Source organism: Garra rufa, chromosome 20 (genome assembly GCF_049309525.1).
Source record: "Garra rufa chromosome 20, GarRuf1.0, whole genome shotgun sequence".
Classification (NCBI taxonomy): Eukaryota; Metazoa; Chordata; class Actinopteri; order Cypriniformes; family Cyprinidae; genus Garra; species Garra rufa.
In genome coordinates this window covers 16,708,568-16,730,462 of record NC_133380.1, presented here as the reverse complement: position 1 = coordinate 16,730,462, position 21,895 = coordinate 16,708,568, and the positions used below count along the sequence as shown (strand labels likewise).

General features: G+C 37.3%; 1 protein-coding gene across 1 annotated transcript; it reads right to left on the bottom strand.

The window, feature by feature from the left end:
* Positions 1-1,761: 1,761 nt before the first annotated feature.
* Positions 1,762-18,601, bottom strand: LOC141293253 (bromodomain and PHD finger-containing protein 3-like). The gene is made up of 13 exons (XM_073825287.1): positions 18,332-18,601; positions 12,942-14,482; positions 8,769-8,922; positions 8,303-8,434; positions 8,027-8,155; positions 6,762-7,074; positions 6,303-6,575; positions 5,130-5,690; positions 4,939-5,017; positions 4,527-4,612; positions 4,364-4,449; positions 3,089-3,243; positions 1,762-2,999 (listed from the first exon to the last, which is right to left on the bottom strand). The coding sequence occupies exons 2-13, from the start codon at positions 14,432-14,434 to the stop codon at positions 2,816-2,818; spliced, it is 3,645 nt and encodes a 1,214-aa protein (XP_073681388.1). The 5' UTR covers positions 14,435-14,482; positions 18,332-18,601; the 3' UTR covers positions 1,762-2,815.
* Between the last annotated feature and the right edge of the window lie 3,294 nt (positions 18,602-21,895).

Genomic DNA, 21,895 nt, shown 5'->3' with positions numbered 1-21,895 from the left:
GTGTCTTTACACATTTTAATGTACACATATTCAAGAAATGACAGCGGCCGTAACATATCTGTTGTAAAGAAATGGCCTATTAATAAAATTAAGGGCACGTTTGAGTAAAATGTTGTTTAGTCAATATTAAACGAGGATTAGATTGCACAGTAAAATGTAAAAACAATTGTCAGACTGTTGGCACTGTCTGCAGTCATTTTATATAATGCGTAATGCACGTTAGCTGGTATGTATTTTAAGTTTTAATAAAACCATATGATCACTTGATTTTGATACTTAATAGCAATTATTATTGCCTCATTGCTATTATATATGTATTTTAAGTCATTTTATGGTTCACTTGGGTCTTTTTTAATACAAAAAACCTATAATTATCCAAGTACTCGATTAATCATCAGAATAATCGACTAATTACTCGATTACCAAAATAATTCTTAGTAACATCCCAATTTAATTGAATTTCTCATTCCAGGTCACAAGTAAATTTGAGCTGTATACGTGCTTCAGCCCCCTTGTCACGAAAACCTGTGCCATCAACGCCATCACTAAACTCCTGCGCTGGATCAAGAAAGAGGAAGACCGTCTGTTTATCCGATACCCTCCGAAATACTCAACCACCCCCAACCCTAGTAAAAGCTCTAAAGGAGGTAAGTCCATCTGAAAATCTGATTATAACTTCTTGGTCCACTTTCATCCACTAACTTTGTTTTGATGTTTCAGATGCACACTGATCAGACTGACCCGCTGCGATCCGACCGCATCTCTGCATTCAAACCTAACTTAGTTTAATAACACAGAGGACATGATTCAATCAAAATATTCCAGTCTACTGTGGGTTAGTAAGTTATGTAAAGCTGCTGTTTTTGTTTGTTGACCATTTGGACACAAGTTGGACTGAATCTGATTTTATATGTGGAGACAAAACAAACTCTTATTCCAAAAAGATTTGGAGCTTTACGTAGCAAAAAGCCCAATAAAATATGGATTTTTCCTTCTCAACGGAATAAGGAACAATTATTGAGGCTATAACTGGATTGTTTTACTTTGTAGTGAAATATTTATGGTCAGTTAATTGCATATCATTTAGAAAATGTTTTGAAGATCAAAGTTGGTGTCCCAATGTTTTAATGATGGTCTTTCTGACAAAGTCTCTAATTCAGCATGGCTGCTCGAGCTGTGCGTCGTCACACTGCATCTTTGTTCATTGTATTTGTGATGTCTTCTTTTAGAGGTTTCCTTTGACTTTTTGTCTTATGCGGTTTTGTATTTGAAACCAAACAGACCAAACCTTGCTTCATTTTAATGAATGAAAATAACATATCAATATCATAAGTTTGTCCTTTACTATGGAATTATTGTTCTTTCATTTCTGTCTTAGGTTACTGCACAGCACAGCATGTGTGGTTTACTGTTGTAAATATTTGTTTGTTTCCTGTTTGACATGCCATTTATGAATTATGACAGTTATTGCTCTGGCATGTGCACTATGACGTCATATCAAAGATCAAGAAAACCATATGATAAAAAATATGTTGGGCATAACAGGAAAATCTTCAATGTATGATATTTGGAGAACTACAAACATTTTTTTCTGGAGAAACATTTGTATTCAAGAGGGGTAATATATTGGTGCTGTAATAAATCTAAGGTTGCTCAAAGTACATCTTGTATTTTGAAATCTTGTTTACTGACGTGAAGGCTAAATTTAGTGTTAGGGATGAACTGGAGTTCAACTTGTAAACACACACACGACAAATGGGGAACCATCAGCGCAACAGTGTTTTTATTTCTCATTTGAGAAAATACTGTTTCAGACATTTTTTTCGTTTGGTACTATTAGCTTTTCACAGGCTTTAAAAAACACATTACCTCTTTTACTCTGCGTACATGATCTAAAGAGACTACATAGTATTTTACTCTATAATGTTCTCTCACTGTAGACCACTAAGGAACAATTGCATTGAAGCAGTAATGCTTTCTGAACCATATAAAGCTCTACAGAGCTGTTAAATTAAACCTTCTCAATTACTATTAAATAACTTTTTCCATAACCACTCCAAATAAATTAAAATGACATGTACAAAGTTTGTCATTAATTTACATTTTAGACTTTAAAAACACATCTGTGCATATTTTCTACATACATGCATTTATATTTACACAGTGATCTCCACCCACAATTACAAGCTTGTCAACAAACCTTTCTTTAAAATGAACGGCACATATTAACTTAAAAAGGACACAAACGGGTGCAAGGTGTAAGTAGTCCCAAAGAAATTCATATTTTCATTCAGTGGCATCTCACAGTAGGTTAAAACCGCCATGGTAGAAGCTGGAATCGGATCAAGATGAAAAGCATATATGAACAAACTAGAATGATTAACCAGTAGCTCTTTTTTGCACATCCTCAGACTCAGTCCAGAAATGTATCCAAGTAAACAGTTGCACTCTAGTTCAAAGTTCCAGAAGCGTACTGCCCGGACACCCTGGCGCATTGGCAACATAAGTGAAACTATCACCTCACATTCAATAAAACTGCCAAAAATGGAACGAGTGGCAAAACATCAACAACAGAAATAAGTGCAAATACAAATGAATTTAAAACATTCATAGAAATCTTGGTTAAATGAGAATGTTAAAAGTTAATAAAACCTGGTTTAGTTTTTTTTTTATGGAGGGTAGGAAAACAAGACAGCAGATTTACTTAAAAAAGAGCTTATGTATCTGCCATTCACTGATAAAACATCTGAATGTTATGAACGTACCTTCATTGGTATCTTACAGTCAGTTTAGACAAACATTTAATACAAGTTCTTTATATAAAATTTGAGGGGTTAAAGGTTGAGTTTTCCTTCACGTGGCTTAGGTGTGTCATCGCCCTGTCGTACGCCATGTGCACTGACTTCCGCACATTGGGTTTCTTGCCCTCCATCAGACGCAGTCTGTCTACAGTGTCGTCAATGCCCATGTGATGGAGCTTGTCCAATGGCAGCCACTGCCTGTTTGTCAATTAACAATAAAACGATTATATGAATGGGCTTTAAACTCGACTTGAAATGCGTTTCATAAAATGCATGTTTCACCTTACCAGGTTCGTTTTGTATCAAAAAACAGCACGAGAAAGAGTTTCTCCTTGGTTTCCTCATGTCTGCGTTTACCCAGATCTAAAACGTCTGCAGGAGGCACTGGGATGGGAATGCCGTTGTGAAGAATTCCTTCCCGGGGCATATTAGGATTGACAATCTGTTGAAAACCATCATCATTTTAGGCTAGGACAGGCTGGATATACTAAAGCATATATACAAGTGTCAAAAGTTTACATACATCGTATGTTACAAAATAGTAATTGTTTCAGCAAAATAAGAAGGTTCATACAAAATGCATGTTATTTTTAAGATTTTTTTTTTTTTTGATATTTCACATAAAAGACAACTCCACAAGAGAAAATAATAGTTACATTTATAAAAATGACCCTGTTCAAAAGTTTACACACACTTGATTCTTAAAACTGTGTTGTTACTTGAATGATCCACAACAGTTTTTTTTTGTGATGCGAGTCCCTTGTTTATACTGAACAGTTAAACTGTTTGCTGTTCTTTAGAAAAATCCTTTAGGTCACACAGATTCTTTAGTTTTTAAGCATTTGAACCCTTTCCAACAATGACGGTATGATTTTGAGATCCATCTTTTCACACTGAGAACAACTGAGCAACTATTACAGAAGGTTCAAACGCTCACAGATGCTCCAGAAGACCTGGGGGTGAAAACTTTTTGAATAGCAAGATCAGGGTACATTTAACTCTTTTTTTTTTCTGGGAAACATGCAAGTATCTTCTGTAGATTCTGAAGGGCGGTACTAAATGAAAAAATATGATATTTAGGCGAAATACACATCTCCATTCTGTTCAAAAGTTTACACCCCTGGCTCTTAATTCATCGTTTTTCCTTAAGGAGCTTCAGTGAGCTTTTAAACCTTCTGTAATAGTTGCATATGAGTACCTCAGTTGTCCTCAGTGTGAAAAGATGGATCTCATAAACATACAGTCAGTGCTGGAAAGGGTTTAAATACACAAGAATTTGTGGGACCTGAAGGATTTCTCTGGAGAACAGCAGGCAGTTTAACTGTTCAGGAAAAAAAAAACAGCTGTGGATCGTTCAGGTAACAACACAATATTAAGTGTATGTAAACTTTTGAACAGGGTTATGTGAAATATGTTATTCAGGTCAGTACTAAATAAAAAATAACATGCTTATCGTATGATCCCTCTTATTTTGGTAAAATAATTAACATTTAGCAGAATCTACATGGTGTATGTAAACTTTTGACCTCAACTGTATATATTCAACACCATATGATCCTTACCATTGCAGGGTATGAGGGGTATCCGCGACATTTTGCCCAAACCAAGGTAAGAGGTTCCATCTCATCATTCTGAGAAGCTTCTTTGCCTACACAAGTGAAGAAAATGATAGTTAAGCAAAACAAATAAAACAACAATATAGTTTGAGGTCTTTGTTGTACTCACTTGCATTAGAAACTCCATTCTCCTCTTCACCAACAGGAACTTTGCTTAGAGCTGGTTTACCACGACTGCGTTTCGGTGGTGAGGAACTGGAGAAAATATTAGAAGACATGTGTTTTTAAAGAGCTAGTTCACACCAAAATGAAAATTCTGTCAGTAATTACTCACCCTCATGTCGTTCCAAACCAGTAAGACCTTCATTCATTTTCAGAACACAAATTAAGATATTTTTGATGCAACCTGAGAGCTTTCTGTCCCTATATACTATAGACAGCAATGCAACTGACATGTTCAAGGTTTTGGACAACATGAGGGTGAGTAATTACTGACAGAATTGAACTATCCCTTTAATGCCAAATCTAAACAGGGACCCAAATTAAAGCACTCGGTTTAGAGCACTGACAGCATCCATTACCTGTGTGTTGGGAAGATGGGAGTGCAGCTTTCTGAATCCGATGAGTTGCCGCTGTGTCTCTTGAGACCATTTGTGATGCCTAAATAAAGAGCATTAGAGCACTTTAGCATATTAAACACATCGTAGTGAACAGCACTTAAATTACTGGTCAATAAAGTGGAGTAATCGCCTTAGTAAAGACATTCCAGTACCGTTCTCTTCAGGTGGATAGTGGGCTTTTTCTCCTTCGCCATCCGAGCATGTACTCAGTCCTCTGGATCTCAGCTGGTGAAGGGACGGAGGGGGCGATTTTGGAGCTGGTGATGCTGACAGTAATTTGGCTGGTGTTGTCTGCTCCGGCGACGCATCATTTTCAGCTTTGCTGACTCCATTTTGCAATAAAACAGGCTTGTCCTTTGTCTGTCTGGTTCCATTTTTAGCTTTCTTGAAGAGGATTGACGTCCGACGACCCACACCAATCTTGGGCGAGTCAGATGAGCTCTCTGTGGAGGAAACCCTGATCACTGCATCGTCCTGAGCTCTGGGGTTCTGCTCTTTTGTGTGGAAATTCTCGTCTTCTTCTAAAGTCTGATTGTGATTTTCTTTCTGGCCTCTTTCTTTTCCTTTTGCCCTCTGTTTTCGCTTGCCGGGTTTATTTGGCTGTGCTGGAGTGGTGGTCCGTCCTGTCTCAAGGCAGAACATAGGCGGGTTTGGGGGAGCATCTCCAGGTAAAGGAGAAGAGGCCGGAGAAGTAGATGCTGATTTCTTTAGGTCTGGAATAAAATGAATGATTAACTTAAAGTTACACATAATTCATAAAGTTCAAATTAAAAACAATTATTATCCATCACTTGACACACAAAAGTAGATTATGAGAGTAAACTACTAAAGTCAACAGTTAAAATTTTAATAAAGTAAGTCAAATTTAATCTAAATATTAAAGGAAAAACTTAAAATTACAAACTAAACTGGAAACTAACTGAAAAACTAAGTTGAAGTACAAAGCTAAATAAAATAAGTAAAGCTTAAAAATAAAATTTAAAAGAAAATATAAAGAATAAACGCTGATCCAAAATATTAACAAATACTGCAATATTATATAAATATAAAAACAACACTGAAAGGAAAATTTGGCAAATAAAAGGGCAAAGCAAAAAGTATGAATTTACAAATATGAAAAGCAGTTGCAATTATCTTTATATTTTGGTCTTCCATAAAATACAGACTTTGGTGGAAAACTCCATAATCCATCATATATTTTACTTTCCTGAAAATTATATAGTATAAAAAAATTCTACAGCACACAATTCTGTAAATAGCAGAAATTTTCAGCCATTTATTTGCACATCCTCTGGACATGATTTACCTTCTTTACTTTGCATTACCTGTGTTGGAGGTTATGTAATCCATCTTCTTCTCGCCCTTTTCGTCTTTGCACTTCTCCTGTTTAATTTTCCCATTCAGCTTTCGTGAGTTGCGATCCTGGTGGCTGATCTTGTGACGGAGGCTGTTAATTTCTCTGCGCAGCAGGCGCATGCGTTTTGTGCGACCTCCGCTGGTGCGCATAGACGCCACCAGATCCAGTTTGTCTAGCAGGGTTTTCAGTTGGTCCTCAGGACACATGTGCACACGATTTTCAGGGTCCAAGAGCAAGTCAACTGTAAATCGTTTGATGGACAGAAAAACATGATTTATATTTAGGCATCATGGACTACATTTAAGGTATTTCTGGTCCTTTTTTGAAGCTTAAACATGACATGAAGGTAAGCAGATAATGACAGAATTGTCATTTTTTTAAAAGTTTAATCATGTAATTTTAAAGGCAAGCAGACATAAATGTTCACCTTCATCGCACCAGGAGACTGTGGCGTTGTGTGTGCTGGGCTTTTCTGGCAGGTGCATGCCTGTGCTGGGATCAAGGCCTATGCTAAGAGCCTGAAGTTGGGCGTGTCTCAGAATAGCACCACCCACCTCTCGAAGTTGCATGGCAGCTTTGTGGAACACTGTGTCGTTGGAGTTGTACCTCAGGCAGTTGGATATCATGAGATTGAAATCACTTTCCAAGTCAGCCACCGATGAGTATTTCTGAGCCTCCATCTTGTCATGCATCGTCGAGAAGTCCATCGGCTCAGAAACAAACTCCAGATAGTCTGGAACCTGGGACAACATTAAAGAGGACACAGGAAAAAAAGGATTTTCCTTCCTCTCTTAAAATAAAAAGGTCAGCCTACGTAGACACACTTTAATGTTCACTGGAAGTCCACCCAGACCGTGCAAACTCCAAACAGAAACCATTTAGAAACCATCATAGTAATGACCTCACAATGAGCTAATTAAGTGTACATAACAATGCCATTAAAAAAACAATTATACCATATATCTTATATCTTAAATCTTCTAAATTTAAAGTGAACCCTGGGAATTAAGACTTGTATGGCTAATTTGTGGCTATAATTATGGCTTTATGAAATATGTCGTAGAAAACCTATGAAAGATTTGCGGAAAAAAAAAAAAATCCACATCATTTTATACATATTTTGGACTATTATTTGGCCATTATTTCGACTAAGTAACATGGTTGCACTAGTGAGCTACCTGTTGCCATTTTTACCACAACACAACTCTGAAAATAAAATACTAATACGATGCCACATTGTGTGGTTTTTGGTTGTAATTTTCAGTCGAAAAGGATGTAAACATGCAACGCTTGTCATGACGCCACAGCCACTGAAGGAGTTTCTCAGCACGGATTTCACTCGACACCCAAGGACGTTTAAACTCCATGTGGAAAAATATTAAAATAAGAAATCGATGGTGTGGCATTTGGTTTAAGCCTATGCTTGTATAGTAGCTGCGGTCATTGTATGAATATTTTATTTTTCTAAGTTGTTGCGGTAAAAATAGCAACAGGTAACGCTAGTAGCTCAACTTCACATCATCAGGGCTCCTTATGATCAAAAATATGTAAAAAACGATGTGGATTTTTTTAATAATGTAAATCTTTCATGGGTTTTCTACTACATATTACTACAAGAGACATCATTACGTTATATTAGGCTTACCCCAGGGTTCTTTTTAAAGTAAACAAAAATGTTTGTTATTTCCTCACCTCCTTCAAATTGACTGGTGAGGTGAAAATATGATCAGTGTCTTTCTCCTGCAGCTGTTCCAGTGTAGAGCGCAAAAACACCATTGCAGGGGTGAGCTGCAGCTCCAGCGCAGCCTGCTGAAGTTTCATCTTACGAGAGAAGAGAGCCAAATTAAATCGATGCTGTGAATTAGTAATTACCTCAGGCCTGCTCTGGCAATAAGTGATGGTTTGCAGAGAACGGGGCCTTGAGAATGTAACAAAAGAACATTACAGATATGAAGGGATCTGTGTCACCTGTTCTCTTTTAAGTCTCTCCCTCTTTCTTATGAGCTCAATAAGAAGTCGAGCTTTTTCCAGGTCCTGACGAAGCTTCTGCCAGTACTTCAGCTCTTCTCGGACAGCCTGCAACTTTGCATCTGGCTCTCTCTAAAAAAAGATTAAAGAAAAAATCTGTAATTGCAATGCACATACAAGCAATCTTAGGTTTTCAACACTCAATAAGTGAAACGTTTGTCCTATGCAGACATTTTCTGCTCTGATTTTGGGAGGAAAAGATTTGAAAACATGATGAAATTAGCCATAATATTTAACAAACAGGAAAAAAAAGGGAAAGTGTGAACGACGAGTGCTGCAAATTTGGAAATCGGCAATGCTTTCTGCTGGCACAGATTCTGTGTGGGCTTGGCTGTTAACAGTTGGAGTACACATTATTTACACCCTTTACTGTCAATAAAAGCATAATGTGTTACAGCACACTAACCTGCTCAGACTTTTGAGCCTGTAGATGAGAATGCAGCCGGCGGATGAGTGGCACTCCATTACGAGAGTGACGCTTTAGCAGCCAGTAATTGTGGAGCCTCTGCATAAACTGATTTTTCCTTTCAACAGAAACCCCTGTGCAAATCTTGTTGAGTCTGTTTAAAAATATATGATAAACTGTTAAATTCCACATGAAACAACCTATTTTAAAATCTTCTAAAATTAGTGTTCAAGGGTTAGTTCATCCAAAAATTAAACTTCTGTCATTAATTTCTCACCCTCATGTCGTTCTAAACCCGTAAGACGGTCAATCATTTTTGGAAAACAAATAAAGGTGTTTTTAATGAAATCTAAGAGGTTTCTGACCCTGCATAGACAGCAACACAACTGACACGTTCAGAAAGTGCTCAGAAAGTGAGCAAGGACGTCATTAAAATTGTCCATGTAACATTCGTAGTTCAACCGTAATGTTATGAACCTATAAGAAAACTTTGTGTGCAAAAAAGATTCAAAAATACAATTTCATTCAATAATTTCTTCTTTTCTGTGTCAGTATTTGACGCACGTTCACAACAGTACCACAATATATTTATACTGTAATAATATTTCACATCAGTAATATTTAACTAATGTCACATGGACTATTTTAACAATGTTTTACTACTTTTCTAGGCCTTGAACATAGTAGGTGTGTTGCTGTCAATGCAGGGTCAGAAAGCTCTTGGATTTAATCCAAAATATCTTAATTTGTGTTCTAAAGAAGAACAATGGACTTATGTGATGGAACAACATTAGGGTGAGTAATGACAGAATTTTAAATTTGGGTGAACTATTCCTTTTAATACTAGAATGTACTAGAATACTTAAATGTGCTTGTCAAGGACTTTGAAACACACCTGGGAGCCAATTTTGAGAATGCCTTTTCTAACAGGATGAAAAGGCTGAAGGTCAAGTTCATCTTAGTGTATCCCAACAGTAATGTTTAAAGTATATATGTGACCCTGGACCACAAAACCAGTCTTAAGTCGCTGGGGTATATTTGTAGCAATAGCCAAAAATACACTGAATGGGTCAAAATTATTGATTTTTCTTTTATGCCAAAAATCATTAGGAAATTGAGTAAAGATCATGTTCCATGAAGATTTTTTGCAAAATTCCTACTATAAATATATCAAAATGTAATTTTTGATTAGTAATATGCATTGTTAAGAACTTAATTTGGAGAACTTTAAAGGTGATTTTCTCTTTTTCTGATATTTTTTTTTTTTTTTTTTTTTGCACCCTCAGATTCCAGATCAATACCATATATCAATAGAAAGCTTATTGAACTTTCATATGATGCATACATCTCAATTTTGTAAAATTTAACCTTATGACTGGTTTTGCGGTCCAGGGTCACATATTTGTTTGCCATTATTTCCATAACACTTATTTCACCAATTAAAAGCTTAGGGTCAGCAAGTTTTTTATGTTTTGAAAGTCATCTCATGCAAGTAAAAAATAATAATACTGTAAAACATTATTACAATATAAAATACTCATTAATGACAAAGCTGAATTTTCATCAGTCTTTACTCAAATCTTCAGTGTCACATGATCCTGGTTTAGTGCTCAGGAAACATATCTTATTATTATCAATGTAGAAAACGTTTTTTTTTTCAGGAAACCATAACACATTTTTTTCAGCATTGGTGTATGGAATATACGCTAACACTTTAGTATAGGGACCAGTTCTCAATGTTAACTAGTTGCTAATTAGCATGCATATTACTAGCATATTGGCCATTTATTAGTACTTATAAGCACATATTCTGCATGACCATATTCTATATTCTTAATCTTACCCAAGACCTAAACTTAACAACTACCTTACTAACTACTGAAGCGTAGTTCACCCAAAAATGAGTTATATTAAAAATGGTTCTGGCTCCTTCAAGCGTGGTTGTTTCTCTTCATCAGTCCAAAACAAGTCAAATCCATGAGTGCATCCATCCATAATAAAAAGTGCCTTACACAGCTCCGGGGGTGAATAAAGGCCTCCTGCAGTGAATCGACGCGTTTTGTTAGAAAATTATCCATATTTAAAACGTAATAATCAGTTTAATCTAGCTTGCACTAACTATTGTACATGGAAGCAGCTCCGGGTAGATGACGTAAGAGGTTGACGTAGCGCATGCGCCTGCGAGTCTGGTGAAAACCAAAGTTTGTTTACAGGAGCAAAGGAAGCAATGTTTCCTGACTTTAGAGGAAAACCAGTCTCCTCTTGGCTTACATCGAAATCCTTAGACATTCTTCTTTTCAAATCCTCATTTCATCCGTGACCGTTATTTTGTTTTTATCTCTCCACTGCACGTTCGCGTTCGTCACTTCTGAGGGGCAAATGCGCAACGTCCACGCCCTACGTCTTCCGCCCAGAGCTGCTTCTGTGTACAACAGTGAGTGCAAGCTAGATTAAAGTGATTATTACATTTTTAATTCACTACAGGAGGTCTTTATTCACCCCTCAGAGCAGTGTGAGGCACTTTTTATTATGGATAGATACGCTTTATTAAACCTGTTTTAGACTGATGAAGAGAAACAACCACCCATTGCATTATACAGCTTGACGGAGCCAGAACAATTTTTAATATAACTCTGATTGCATTCGTCTGAAAGAAGGAAGTCATATACACGTAGGATGCATTAAGGGTAAGTAAATGATATGCTTTAAGTTTTTTATATCTATGGATTTTTTAAATCGTGATGACTTGGTTAAATTGATCTGTCTGCTGCTGGCCGCTTGATCGTTACTTTAAAAAACAAAAACTTAAATTTAACAAAAAAAAAAAAGTGTTCCAAATATATTTCTAAATTAACTTTACACTTATTTTAGTTTATTTAGGTTATAATCACTTTGCTATTAAAAACAGCAGCTGTGCAATGGGGAAGAGAAAGAGAAAAAAGACCGGTTCCAGTCGGACTCGAGTCAGTAATTCTGATGAGCTGTCGGACAAGGTCTGGGCGAGGTTTTAGGCATTTTTGCAACGAATGTTTGTTTAATAGCCTATTCAACGTTCTTATTTAGGCTAGTTTCATATTTGTAGGCTGCTTGTTTACTGACGGAAGTGCTCAAATAAACACGCACATTTGTTAATAATGTTTGAGCCTCATTTATTTTGGGTTGCAAAAAAATATACATATGTATTTTATATATAGGCTTATATACTGCCCTCCAAAGGCAAAGAGCAGTAACTATGCGAACACTGAAACTGCGAAAAATGCCTTTAAAGTTTTTACACCAGCTAGTCAAACATGTTGACACTCTTGTTTCTCTGAATGTTTCTCTGAAACGGGACAAAACTGAACCAGGAGACTTTGCCACAAGACAAAACAGTTGTCACAAAGTCCATTTTAAGCCTTAACTCAATTTTGACCAAATGTGTAGTTACTGCGATTTGCCTTTGGAGGGCAGTATACACAAACGTTATATATAATGTATATATATTTATTTATAAATAATTTAGATGTAAATAATTTATTTATATATAAACACCGCGCCATTTTTTTTCTTTCTTCTTTTATTTAAATAGCCTACCCTTTACGGTGTCAGTAATTACTGTGCTGCTAATTTCTGATTTGGGAGTGATTTGTTTGTTAAAGAATGTTAGGCTACCTTATTAAAAGTATTGCTCTTAACAGACCTGTGTGTTTTGTATCACTATTCTAAACGTGTTTTGTGTCCATATTGCACCAAAATGCAACACTGCACTCCCTTGGGTCCACAACAAAAATCGTTTGGATGAACTGTTCTCGACATAATAAAAATGCAAACAGAAAGACATAAAGAGATTCCTGCCTTTATTAGAGAGAAGAATATGTTCAGCCCCTCCCACCGAAGCTTCGAATATGTCGGCTTCGAAGCTCAAAAAATGGTATTCGGACCGGCCCTAGTAAATAATGGGCTTATTTTCATTTTTGTGTGAACTAACCCTTTAATAAGCAGTAATTAGGAATTTATTGAGGCAAAAGTCATAGTTAATAGTAGGAACTGGACCTTTAAACAACATTCACAAGAATTGAGTCACTTCCACACTGACTAAAGATAAGGTGAAGATAAGGTTCTTCTACATGCTCACAGTAAAGTAACATTAAAAGACCAGACATAACAGACAAAAGACCAGACGAAAACATTTACCTAAAGGACGGTATCTGCGGCACCAGCAGGAGCGGTACTCCAGACTTCCGCGAGGTCCCTGCCGGATTCTTCTGTGTTTTCTTCTGCTGTGCAGCTGAACCTTTTTTCCGCCCACTCTGGTTTTGCTGCAGCGGAGGGCCTAACGTGTACGACCTCTGACCTCGGTTACCCCTGCCTCCAACCAACCCGTTGTCTTCATCTCCCTGCGTGCCTGCTCCAGGAGGCGAGTGGTTCTCGCAATAAGCAGTCTTCTTCACAGTAAAAGTAGTACCGTTGGTGCCGGTCTCCCGCACAGGGTCGATTTTCATATATAGACCAGCTCTCTGAGCACAAGTGACATGAAACGCCCTGTAGCAGTTCGCTTTGTGGCACTGAATAGATGCCCCCCTGCCTTTGAGTTTGCACAGGTAACAGGTGAGCTTCCATCGCGCAGTAGGAATGTTTTTCACTCCCTCCACGGGCTCCAGGAACACAGTGTTGGCAAAGCACACTTCAGGGATCCAGATGGCACAGATGACGTGGGCCCAACTTCCGTCACTGGTTTGCTTGAACGCACCTCCACGATTTGGGCAGAGGACGCAATCGACAGGGCGCGAGGGAGACTGCAGACAGCGCCTGCACAGCCACTGGCCCTCAGGGATGTAAGGCACCCCGTAACATTCCTGGTGCACGGCTAGGTTGCAGATGTCACAGAACAGGATGACGTTGCTGTTGAGACACTCGTCATCGAGGCAAACGCAACAGTAGGCGTCCTCGTCAATGGTGCTCTGGGACAGCGTCTGGCTGCGGGACTCCAAAATGGACTCTCGCTCAAGTCGGTCAATTAGTAACTCGAACGTATCAGGTGGGACCGAAGCATGTCCGTCGGACACACGTTTTTGATTGACCATCTCTAGCCAAGCCATGTCCTCCTCGTCCATGTCATACTCCGCTTCATTGTCCAGCTCCTCCCCAGACTTCTCTATATAGCGATAATAAGCCACAGGAAGAGGGGGAGCCTCTGAAGCCATGAAAGTGTCCACCTTACGAAACGTAGGCTTAGGCAAAGGGGTTTGGATATGGGCGACCTGGTTTTGCATGCTATACTGAGAGCTTGATTTCTTTTTGGCTGTGTGTTTGCCATCTTTCCGCTTGCTTTTAGAAGCGGCTGGTTTGTTTCCCTGTCTCTGCTCGCTGTTTTCTTTGTTACTGTTGCACTCTGTCAGATCTTGAGCCAGCATCTCGTCCTCTGTTACCACAGAGAGCTGGTCGCAGATGTTGATCCGGTGGAGCCGTCCTTCAAGCTCAATCTCCACCATTTTCTGAGCTTGTGCATATGTGAGTGTGTCTCTGGTTGTAGAGAAGCTCAGTCTGTGTGGGGAAGGTGGACAGAGTAGAGAGTCCGTGTCGGCATGGCTGGATGGACCAACCTGGTCCTGATCCTCTCCTCTGACTATTCCTCTCCCAAAGCCTCCAGCCCTGGACTGGCCAACTCGTTTTCTTAACTTCCTCATCGGAGTTGTCCGCTATATAAGTGTTAAAATATGAATGGACATAAATACCTGCAAAAACAGAAATGTATATGTTACAATATAAATATTGAGGTGATATTGCCGGAAAAAAAAAAAAACTTAAGGCAAGACACTACATATCATTTTTTAGATTTCAGGCTACTGCTCAAAACATCAAAACACTTAACTCTTAAGTAGCACAGGTGTATTTGTAGCAATATCTAAAAATACACTGTATATGGGGGATTGTGCGATATATATCGTTTGCGATAATATCATAATTGTTGTTTTAACGATGTGCGATTTGACATTATCAAGTATATTGCAAAAAACAAACAAAACACTCCGACAGAGTGCACGCATAACGTTACATTACGTGATAAAGTCTAGTAAGTACGCATTTAGAGAGTGTTCTTTCACCACACGATTCAGTGTATTAAAATGCATTTAGAATGATCACATAATTCAAGATATGGGGCAGAAAATTTATATATTTATATAATATAATTTTTTCCTTCAAAAACCAGCATGACTACAAATGTGATATTATTAATATTAATATTAAAAGACTTACGTTTTAGACAGCATATTTCCTGTTTTCGCTCAATTTCGTCAACAAAAATAATTCCAAACACAGCCACAGTCATAAATATAAATAATATCTATGGCCACAGTACTCTTTATCATCTCTGAGCAACATGACGGTGTTTCGTCCCTGAATGAATTAACCGTTTAACTTATTCAGTAGAATCGCAATGACTCCCTTATTAACAGTGATTTGCTGACACCTACTGGCAGTTTTAATTTCACATTCAAAGTATGTCCACTTTTAAAATAATTTCAAATATAGCTGCATTACATGTATAAATACATCTAAATGCTGCTTCATATGCAACTTCTGCAAAGACGAATTTTGTTGATACTGATTTGTTTGGTAACGGCCTACATGTATTATTATTAAAACTGACTGATTAAATGTAAGAATTTGACTCAAAAGATGACGCACACTTTTAGAAAAATGGCTTTATAAAGGTAAAAATGTCAATAAAAGGTAAAAATCAATTTAAACTTGTTGGAAAAGAATCTTTACTGCTGTGAACTGACCACACAGAATATGAAGAATATCATAAACTTTAGGAGTCAGCACAATAACACACAAAGCAAAATGTAGTTTAGTTATTGTTATCGATCAAATCCCAGAAAATATCGATGTTTTTTTTGGTCAATATCGCTCACCCCATGTATATGTCAAAATTATTGAATTTCTTTTATGCCAAAAATTATTTGGATATTAAGTGGATATAATGTTCAATGAAGATATTTTGTAAATTTCCTACCTTCCTATTTATCGTAAATAAATGCATTGCTAAAAACCTCATTTGGACAACTTTAAATGTGATTTTTTTCAATATTAGTTTCCATTGTTATGCTGATGACACTCAACTATATATTTCAACAAGACCAGATGAAACTTCTAACTTAGCAAAGTTAACAGAGTGTGTTAAAAATGTGAAAGACTGGATGACCAATAATTTTCTACTGTTAAATTCAGATAAGACTGAGATATTACTTATTGGACCAAAAAAAGAGTACACAGAATCTCTTAAACTACAACTTGCAACTAGACGGATGTACTGTTGTTTCCTCTACAGTCAAAAATCTGGGTGTTATATTAGACAGCAACCTGTCTTTTGAAAATCATATTTCCTATGTTACTAAAACAGCATTCTTCCATCTTAGAAACATTGCTAAGCTACGGAACATGTTACCTGTTTCTGATGCAGAAAAGTTAGTTCATGCATTTATGACGTCTAGACTGGACTATTGTAATGCACTACTAGGTGGTTGTCCTGCTTCTTCAATAAATAAGCTACAGGTAGTCCAAAATGCAGCTGCTAGAGTCCTTACCAGATCAAGAAAATATGATCATATTCCCCAGTTTTACAGTCTCTACACTGGCTACCTATTAGGTTCCGTATCACTTACAAAATAATACTTCTTACCTATAAGGCCCTTAATGGTTTAGCTCCTGCATACCTAACTAGTCTCCTACTACGCTACAATCCCTCACGCTCCCTAAGGTCGCAAAACTCTGGACTTTTAGTAGTACCTAGGATAGCAAAGTCCACTAAAGGAGGGAGAGCCTTTTCTCATTTGGCTCCCAAACTCTGGAATAGCCTTCCTGATAACGTTCGGGGTTCAGACACACTCTCTGTGTTTAAATCTAGATTAAAGACTCATCTCTTTAGCCAAGCATTCACATAATGTATCTCATAACGTTGTACTTCAGTTACATCTGATCAAATGCACATTAATATTCTTCAGCTTGGGCTAAACACATCATTTTTGTTTGGTTGGAAGTTGGAACAGCAGCTAGGCTAATTATTTCTCTATTTGTTTCTCTGTTTCTGCCACGGGATTTCCATCCCGTGGTAACTAGGATTTACACAAGATTCAGTCTGGATTCAGAAGAAGAGATGATGCCGACCCCTCAGAGGACCGCAGATGATGCCAGCCTTGAAACAACATACAGCACTACATAATTTTCTTACAAGTTTGATCACAGCACATAATCATTGCAATTAGTGTTCATCATCTGTTCGATTACACAGTTACTGATTTTAACATTTATATCATATGTACATCGACTTGACATACAGTATTCACCACTAAATACTAAAATTACTAAATATATTGTAGTAGCCTAAACTTTTGTACAGCGCTTTGCAACGATTCGTATTGTGAAAAGCGCTATACAAATAAACTTGAATTGAATTGAATTGAATATTTCGATTTTTTTTGTTGTTGCAAGGATGCTTTAAATTGATCAGGCATTTATAATGTTGCAGAAGATTTCTATTTCAGATAAATGCTGTTCTTCTGAACGTCCTATTCATCAAAGAAACCAGGAAAAAAAAATCTACTCAGCTGTTTTCAACATTATAATAATAAATGTTTTTTTTGAGCAGCAAATAAGAATATTAGAATGATTTCTGAAGGATCATGTGACTGGAGCTAAACATGCAGCTATGAAATCGTAGGAATAAATTACATTTTAAAATATATTCAAATAGAAAGCAGCTATTTTAAACAGTAAAAATATTTCACAATTTTACTGTTTTTGCTGTACTTTGAATAAAATAAATGCAGGCTTGGTGAGCAGAAGAGACTTAAAAACCGTTTTTTATTAGCAATGATAGGGGTGTTAACATCAGGACATAATAAAAGATAAACTGGCAAACGTAGCAGCTGCTCTGCTCACTAATGGTGTGTCTGCTGTAACTTAGAAAGTAGAAGTAAATGCTTTATTGTAAACAACAATCATCCTATAACTATTAAAATGAGCAGACACACATTGACAGCACGCATGTCACTCCATTTGAAACAGGAAATAAATATATATCAGGCGAGCCAATAGGGTGCTTTGCGCATATCACGTGATTAATTCGAACCAATCACCGGGCAGACCTTCAACGTTTCCTCGACACAGTTGACGTAGTTCGGTTGCAGAGCGCTAAATACCAATCCTGAAGCGAGACAGACGAGTCAGCCATTTTAGAAGGGCTGATGGACAGTCTCAACCTTGATTGTTTTTCCTGATAACAAACTCTGACGGTCTAATATGTCTTATTTACACTTGACCAACCAAACGACAAATAAGTGCATATAATGCTATAGCTGTTTGCAAGTTGTTTGCATGCAATGCCGCGTGCGTATCTGCAACGAAAAAGCACTTGTGTGTTATGAAGCGCCGTGTTCAGTCAGCAAAGCAGCTAGTAAATGAGCGCCTTTCAGTGCTGGAGCCATATTTAGAGAGTGCAAGCGAGCAACCGCAGCGCTGCCTGCCCCCGCGATATTACTGTTTATAGAAAGCAGTGCAGAATAAATCAGCAAACTTACTCTTTTATCGATCGCTCTAAACGACAGAGAATGCCGGTCATATCCAGGGGCGACAGCGTCCTCTTCTGTAGCGAGACGGGCTTCCTCAACCCACCATTGATGAGACTTCCCACAAAAACGTTTCTAAACACACATCCCGGCTGTTTAGACAACACTATCACCTTGACACGGTGCGCGAGTGTTTCAAATAGGCGCCTGACATTATTGTAGAGTGTATCGTGTGCATTGAACGTTGGTTTGTAATTAAATTGGCAAGAAAAATACGCCCCTTTAGAAAAAAAGGCGAATTCTCTGCGTTGGGTTTGCACTTGGCGCGCGCATCATGCGCACTGGTCTGTCATTGGTCGAAATGCTCATCGTGAGGCCATGGAGTCTTGCTGAAGCCAGTAGAGACCGCGAGCGAGGAGAAAAGCAACACGACAGACTTCCCTGATATGTTTGCGCGCATAGACTCCATGTTCACAAGCTACATAAAACGCCCGTGTACTGCATGGCTTGACGATGGTCGACATAGTTAACATGAATTATTACCGTCAACACCATCATTATGTTTTAAACCTAATTTAGTCTATTCTATTTTCCTCTGAATATAAAGACCATCTTTTAATGGTACATTATAAGTGTTTTTTTATGTCCACATTTATTATTATTCTATTTTGTAATAAAATAATCTCAAATTGTTTTAAACAACCTGAGATTAATATATCTTTCTTTTTTCTTCTAATTATATAAATATACCAGGGTTGGAAATGAAGGAGGGCTTGTGACAAAAATGCCCCATAGATTTAAGGCAAAGGGGCAAAAAATGCCTTTGCACATTTAAACAATGCATAAAGGCTATCGCGATTAAAGGGTTGATGACATTTGCCTTGATCTTTTGGTATATAAGAAGTCTTTGTGCCATTAAAGCATCCTGCAAGTTTCATAGCTTAAGGTGTCCTCCTCATTACAAACAAGCATTTATTTAATTAAGCTCCAAAAACAGCTCCTTTTGGATCCAATGGGGCAAGGTGAGGTCACCTAGCCCCAGTCGTTTCCATAAACTCCGCCTACAGAGCAAGACATCAACATAGGCCCCGCCCACCAACTTTATTAACATTTTAAGTAAACCTCAAGGAACATATTAAAATAATTTTTAAAAATCCATGTCATGACCCATTTAAAGGCATCACATATGGATATGTTCCTTGAGGTTTACTTATAATGTTACAAAAGTTTTTTCACACAAAAAAATAAATATGTGGGAAAACTATTATTTTCAACCTGCCCCTTTACTTATTCACTAGTATTTGTTATTTATTAACATTTCCAGTCAAAGCATTATGAAATCATTTACTTACAGTTTGTGATGCAGCTGCAGTCAGATCTAGTACCACTTCATCTTTCAACAAATGTTTCTCCATGACACTGTCTCGTTTACAAAACAAAATGCGCCAATCAATCCTTTAACACGATCCGGAATGCCATTAAAAATAAACTGACCACGTGTTCCTAAGGCTGGGATCCTTCTGATATCTGTACAAAGATGCGAACGAGCTGCTTAAACCAAATGTGTCAAAACGAATGCTCTTTCACTTATCTTGACCAATTTACGACAGACTTAAGTGCGTGGACTGTGTCAGAAAGCGAATGCGCATTTGTATACCAATCCAGTGTAGACAAGATAGCGGCGGCGATTGTAATTTCTATTTCTATTAGACACTCGCATTCAGCGTGTCAGCCGTTAAGCAACTGAACGCCAAAGGGCGGGGCCTATGGTAAGAAGATGACTATTTGTTGACAACTTGCTCTGGAGGCAGTGTTTATGCAAATATTTGTGCCCGGGTGATGTGAACTTGCACCTCAGATCCAAACAAGCTGTTTTTGGAGGTTGATTAAATAAATGCTTTGTTTATAACAGGTTGAATTAACCGAAAATTGTCCATCATTTACGGAATCAGTGACGGAAAAATCTGACGGCTGTCCATCACTTTGACAGATTACACTGAGGGTTATCTATTGTAAATTGTATCTGTAATTTCCACCCCTGTCCAGTTGGTGGCGCGTGTGTTCCAGTGTGGCAGCAGAGCAAGGGATCCAGAACAAAAATGAAACCATCATGAATCTTTTGCTATGTGTTTGATTTAGCATGTCTACCCACCACGCAAAGCATGGTCCCTTACCGTAGCTTCAATGATTATAATGGGAGTTTTTGCATAACTAGACTACACTAACGTCATGGACCAACATGTTTGTCTGTGAAGCGAGAATGTGACGCGAAATGCAGACACAAATCAAAAAACGTTTTTATATTGTTTCCTGTATCCATATTATTATTACCATATTATACATTATTATTACAATATAAGGAGAAATAATCAACAATAAAGATTTTTGTCATAATCACATAAACAATCAGATTTAAAATAGTTGTTATTGATTGAAGTAATTTGGGAAAATAAAAATTCCCCTCATGAAAAATGCAAATATTTCCCCTTTAAGGGAAAAGTTGTTCTGACCCTAATGACTACTACATTTTAATGTACTCACTGTATATGTGATTTTTGTCCATTTTATGCTTTATTATTTTTCCCAGATACATTGGTGTTGGAGGTCCAGTAGTTGTTATAACCATGGTTACTATAATAAACCACGGTAACCACAAATTAACCATAGTTTTGCTACACTAACCATAGTTTAACCATGGTATTTAGTAATCTGATTAAAAAAAAACACTTTTACTATAATAAAACCATGTTAATTTTCGTAAGGGCTTTTCTTGTAGTTTCTTAAAAGTGGCTTTAGGGCAAGATGGTTGACTCAGTGGTCATCTTGTGTTCACCTTCAGTAACTGCTATGAAAATTAACCATGGTTTTATTATAGTACTAGTGTAGTGTTAAACTGTGGTTAGAATACCAAAAACATACTTTGTAGTTAGCATGATTTAGCTATAGTAATGTTTTTTGTTTTTTTTTTTGTAGTAAAACTGTGGTTATACAAATGGTAATCAATCTGCCAAAAAAAAGTTAATTTTTGTAAATGGTTTTATTGTAGTTTGTGCATGAAAGTGGCTTTAAAGCAAGATGTTTGCCTTGGCGGTCATCTTGTTTTTACCTTCACAACCTTTTCCGAACATTAACCATGGGTTTACTACAGGTAAAACTAAAAAATCATGATTACTATAATCAGAAGATGGTAACCACAAATTAACCATGGTTTTGATACATTAACCATAGTTTAACCATGGTATTTGTGTAAAACTGTGGTTATACAAATGGTAATCAATCTGCCAGAAAAAAAACATGATTACTACACTTTTACTATAATAAAACCATAGTTCATTTTTGTAAGGGTTTTTTATTGTAGTTTGTGCATGAAAGTGGCCTTAAAAAGAAAGATTGTCACGGTGCATGGATCGGCTGTGTTCTCAGGTCCCGTGATTTGGTGTCTTTCATGTGGTTACGTCATGCTCAGTGAAATCAGTGCTAATGACAAAGACAGGTGAATGCAATCAGGAAGTGCAGTGTAGGAACAGCGACCTCAGGAGGCTGAGGGGAGACCCACAGCCCAGATCATGACAAAGA

Coding starts and splice junctions, on each gene's coding strand:
- LOC141293253 (XM_073825287.1), bottom strand. CDS start 14,434: ATGAGGAAGTTAAGAAAACGAGTTGGCCAGTCCAGGGCTGGAGGCTTT. Junction 8,435..8,768: donor AGGCTCAAAAGTCTGAGCAG/GTTAGTGTGCTG, acceptor ATCTTTTTTTAG/AGAGAGCCAGATGCAAAGTT. Junction 3,000..3,088: donor TTTGATACAAAACGAACCTG/GTAAGGTGAAAC, acceptor ATTGACAAACAG/GCAGTGGCTGCCATTGGACA.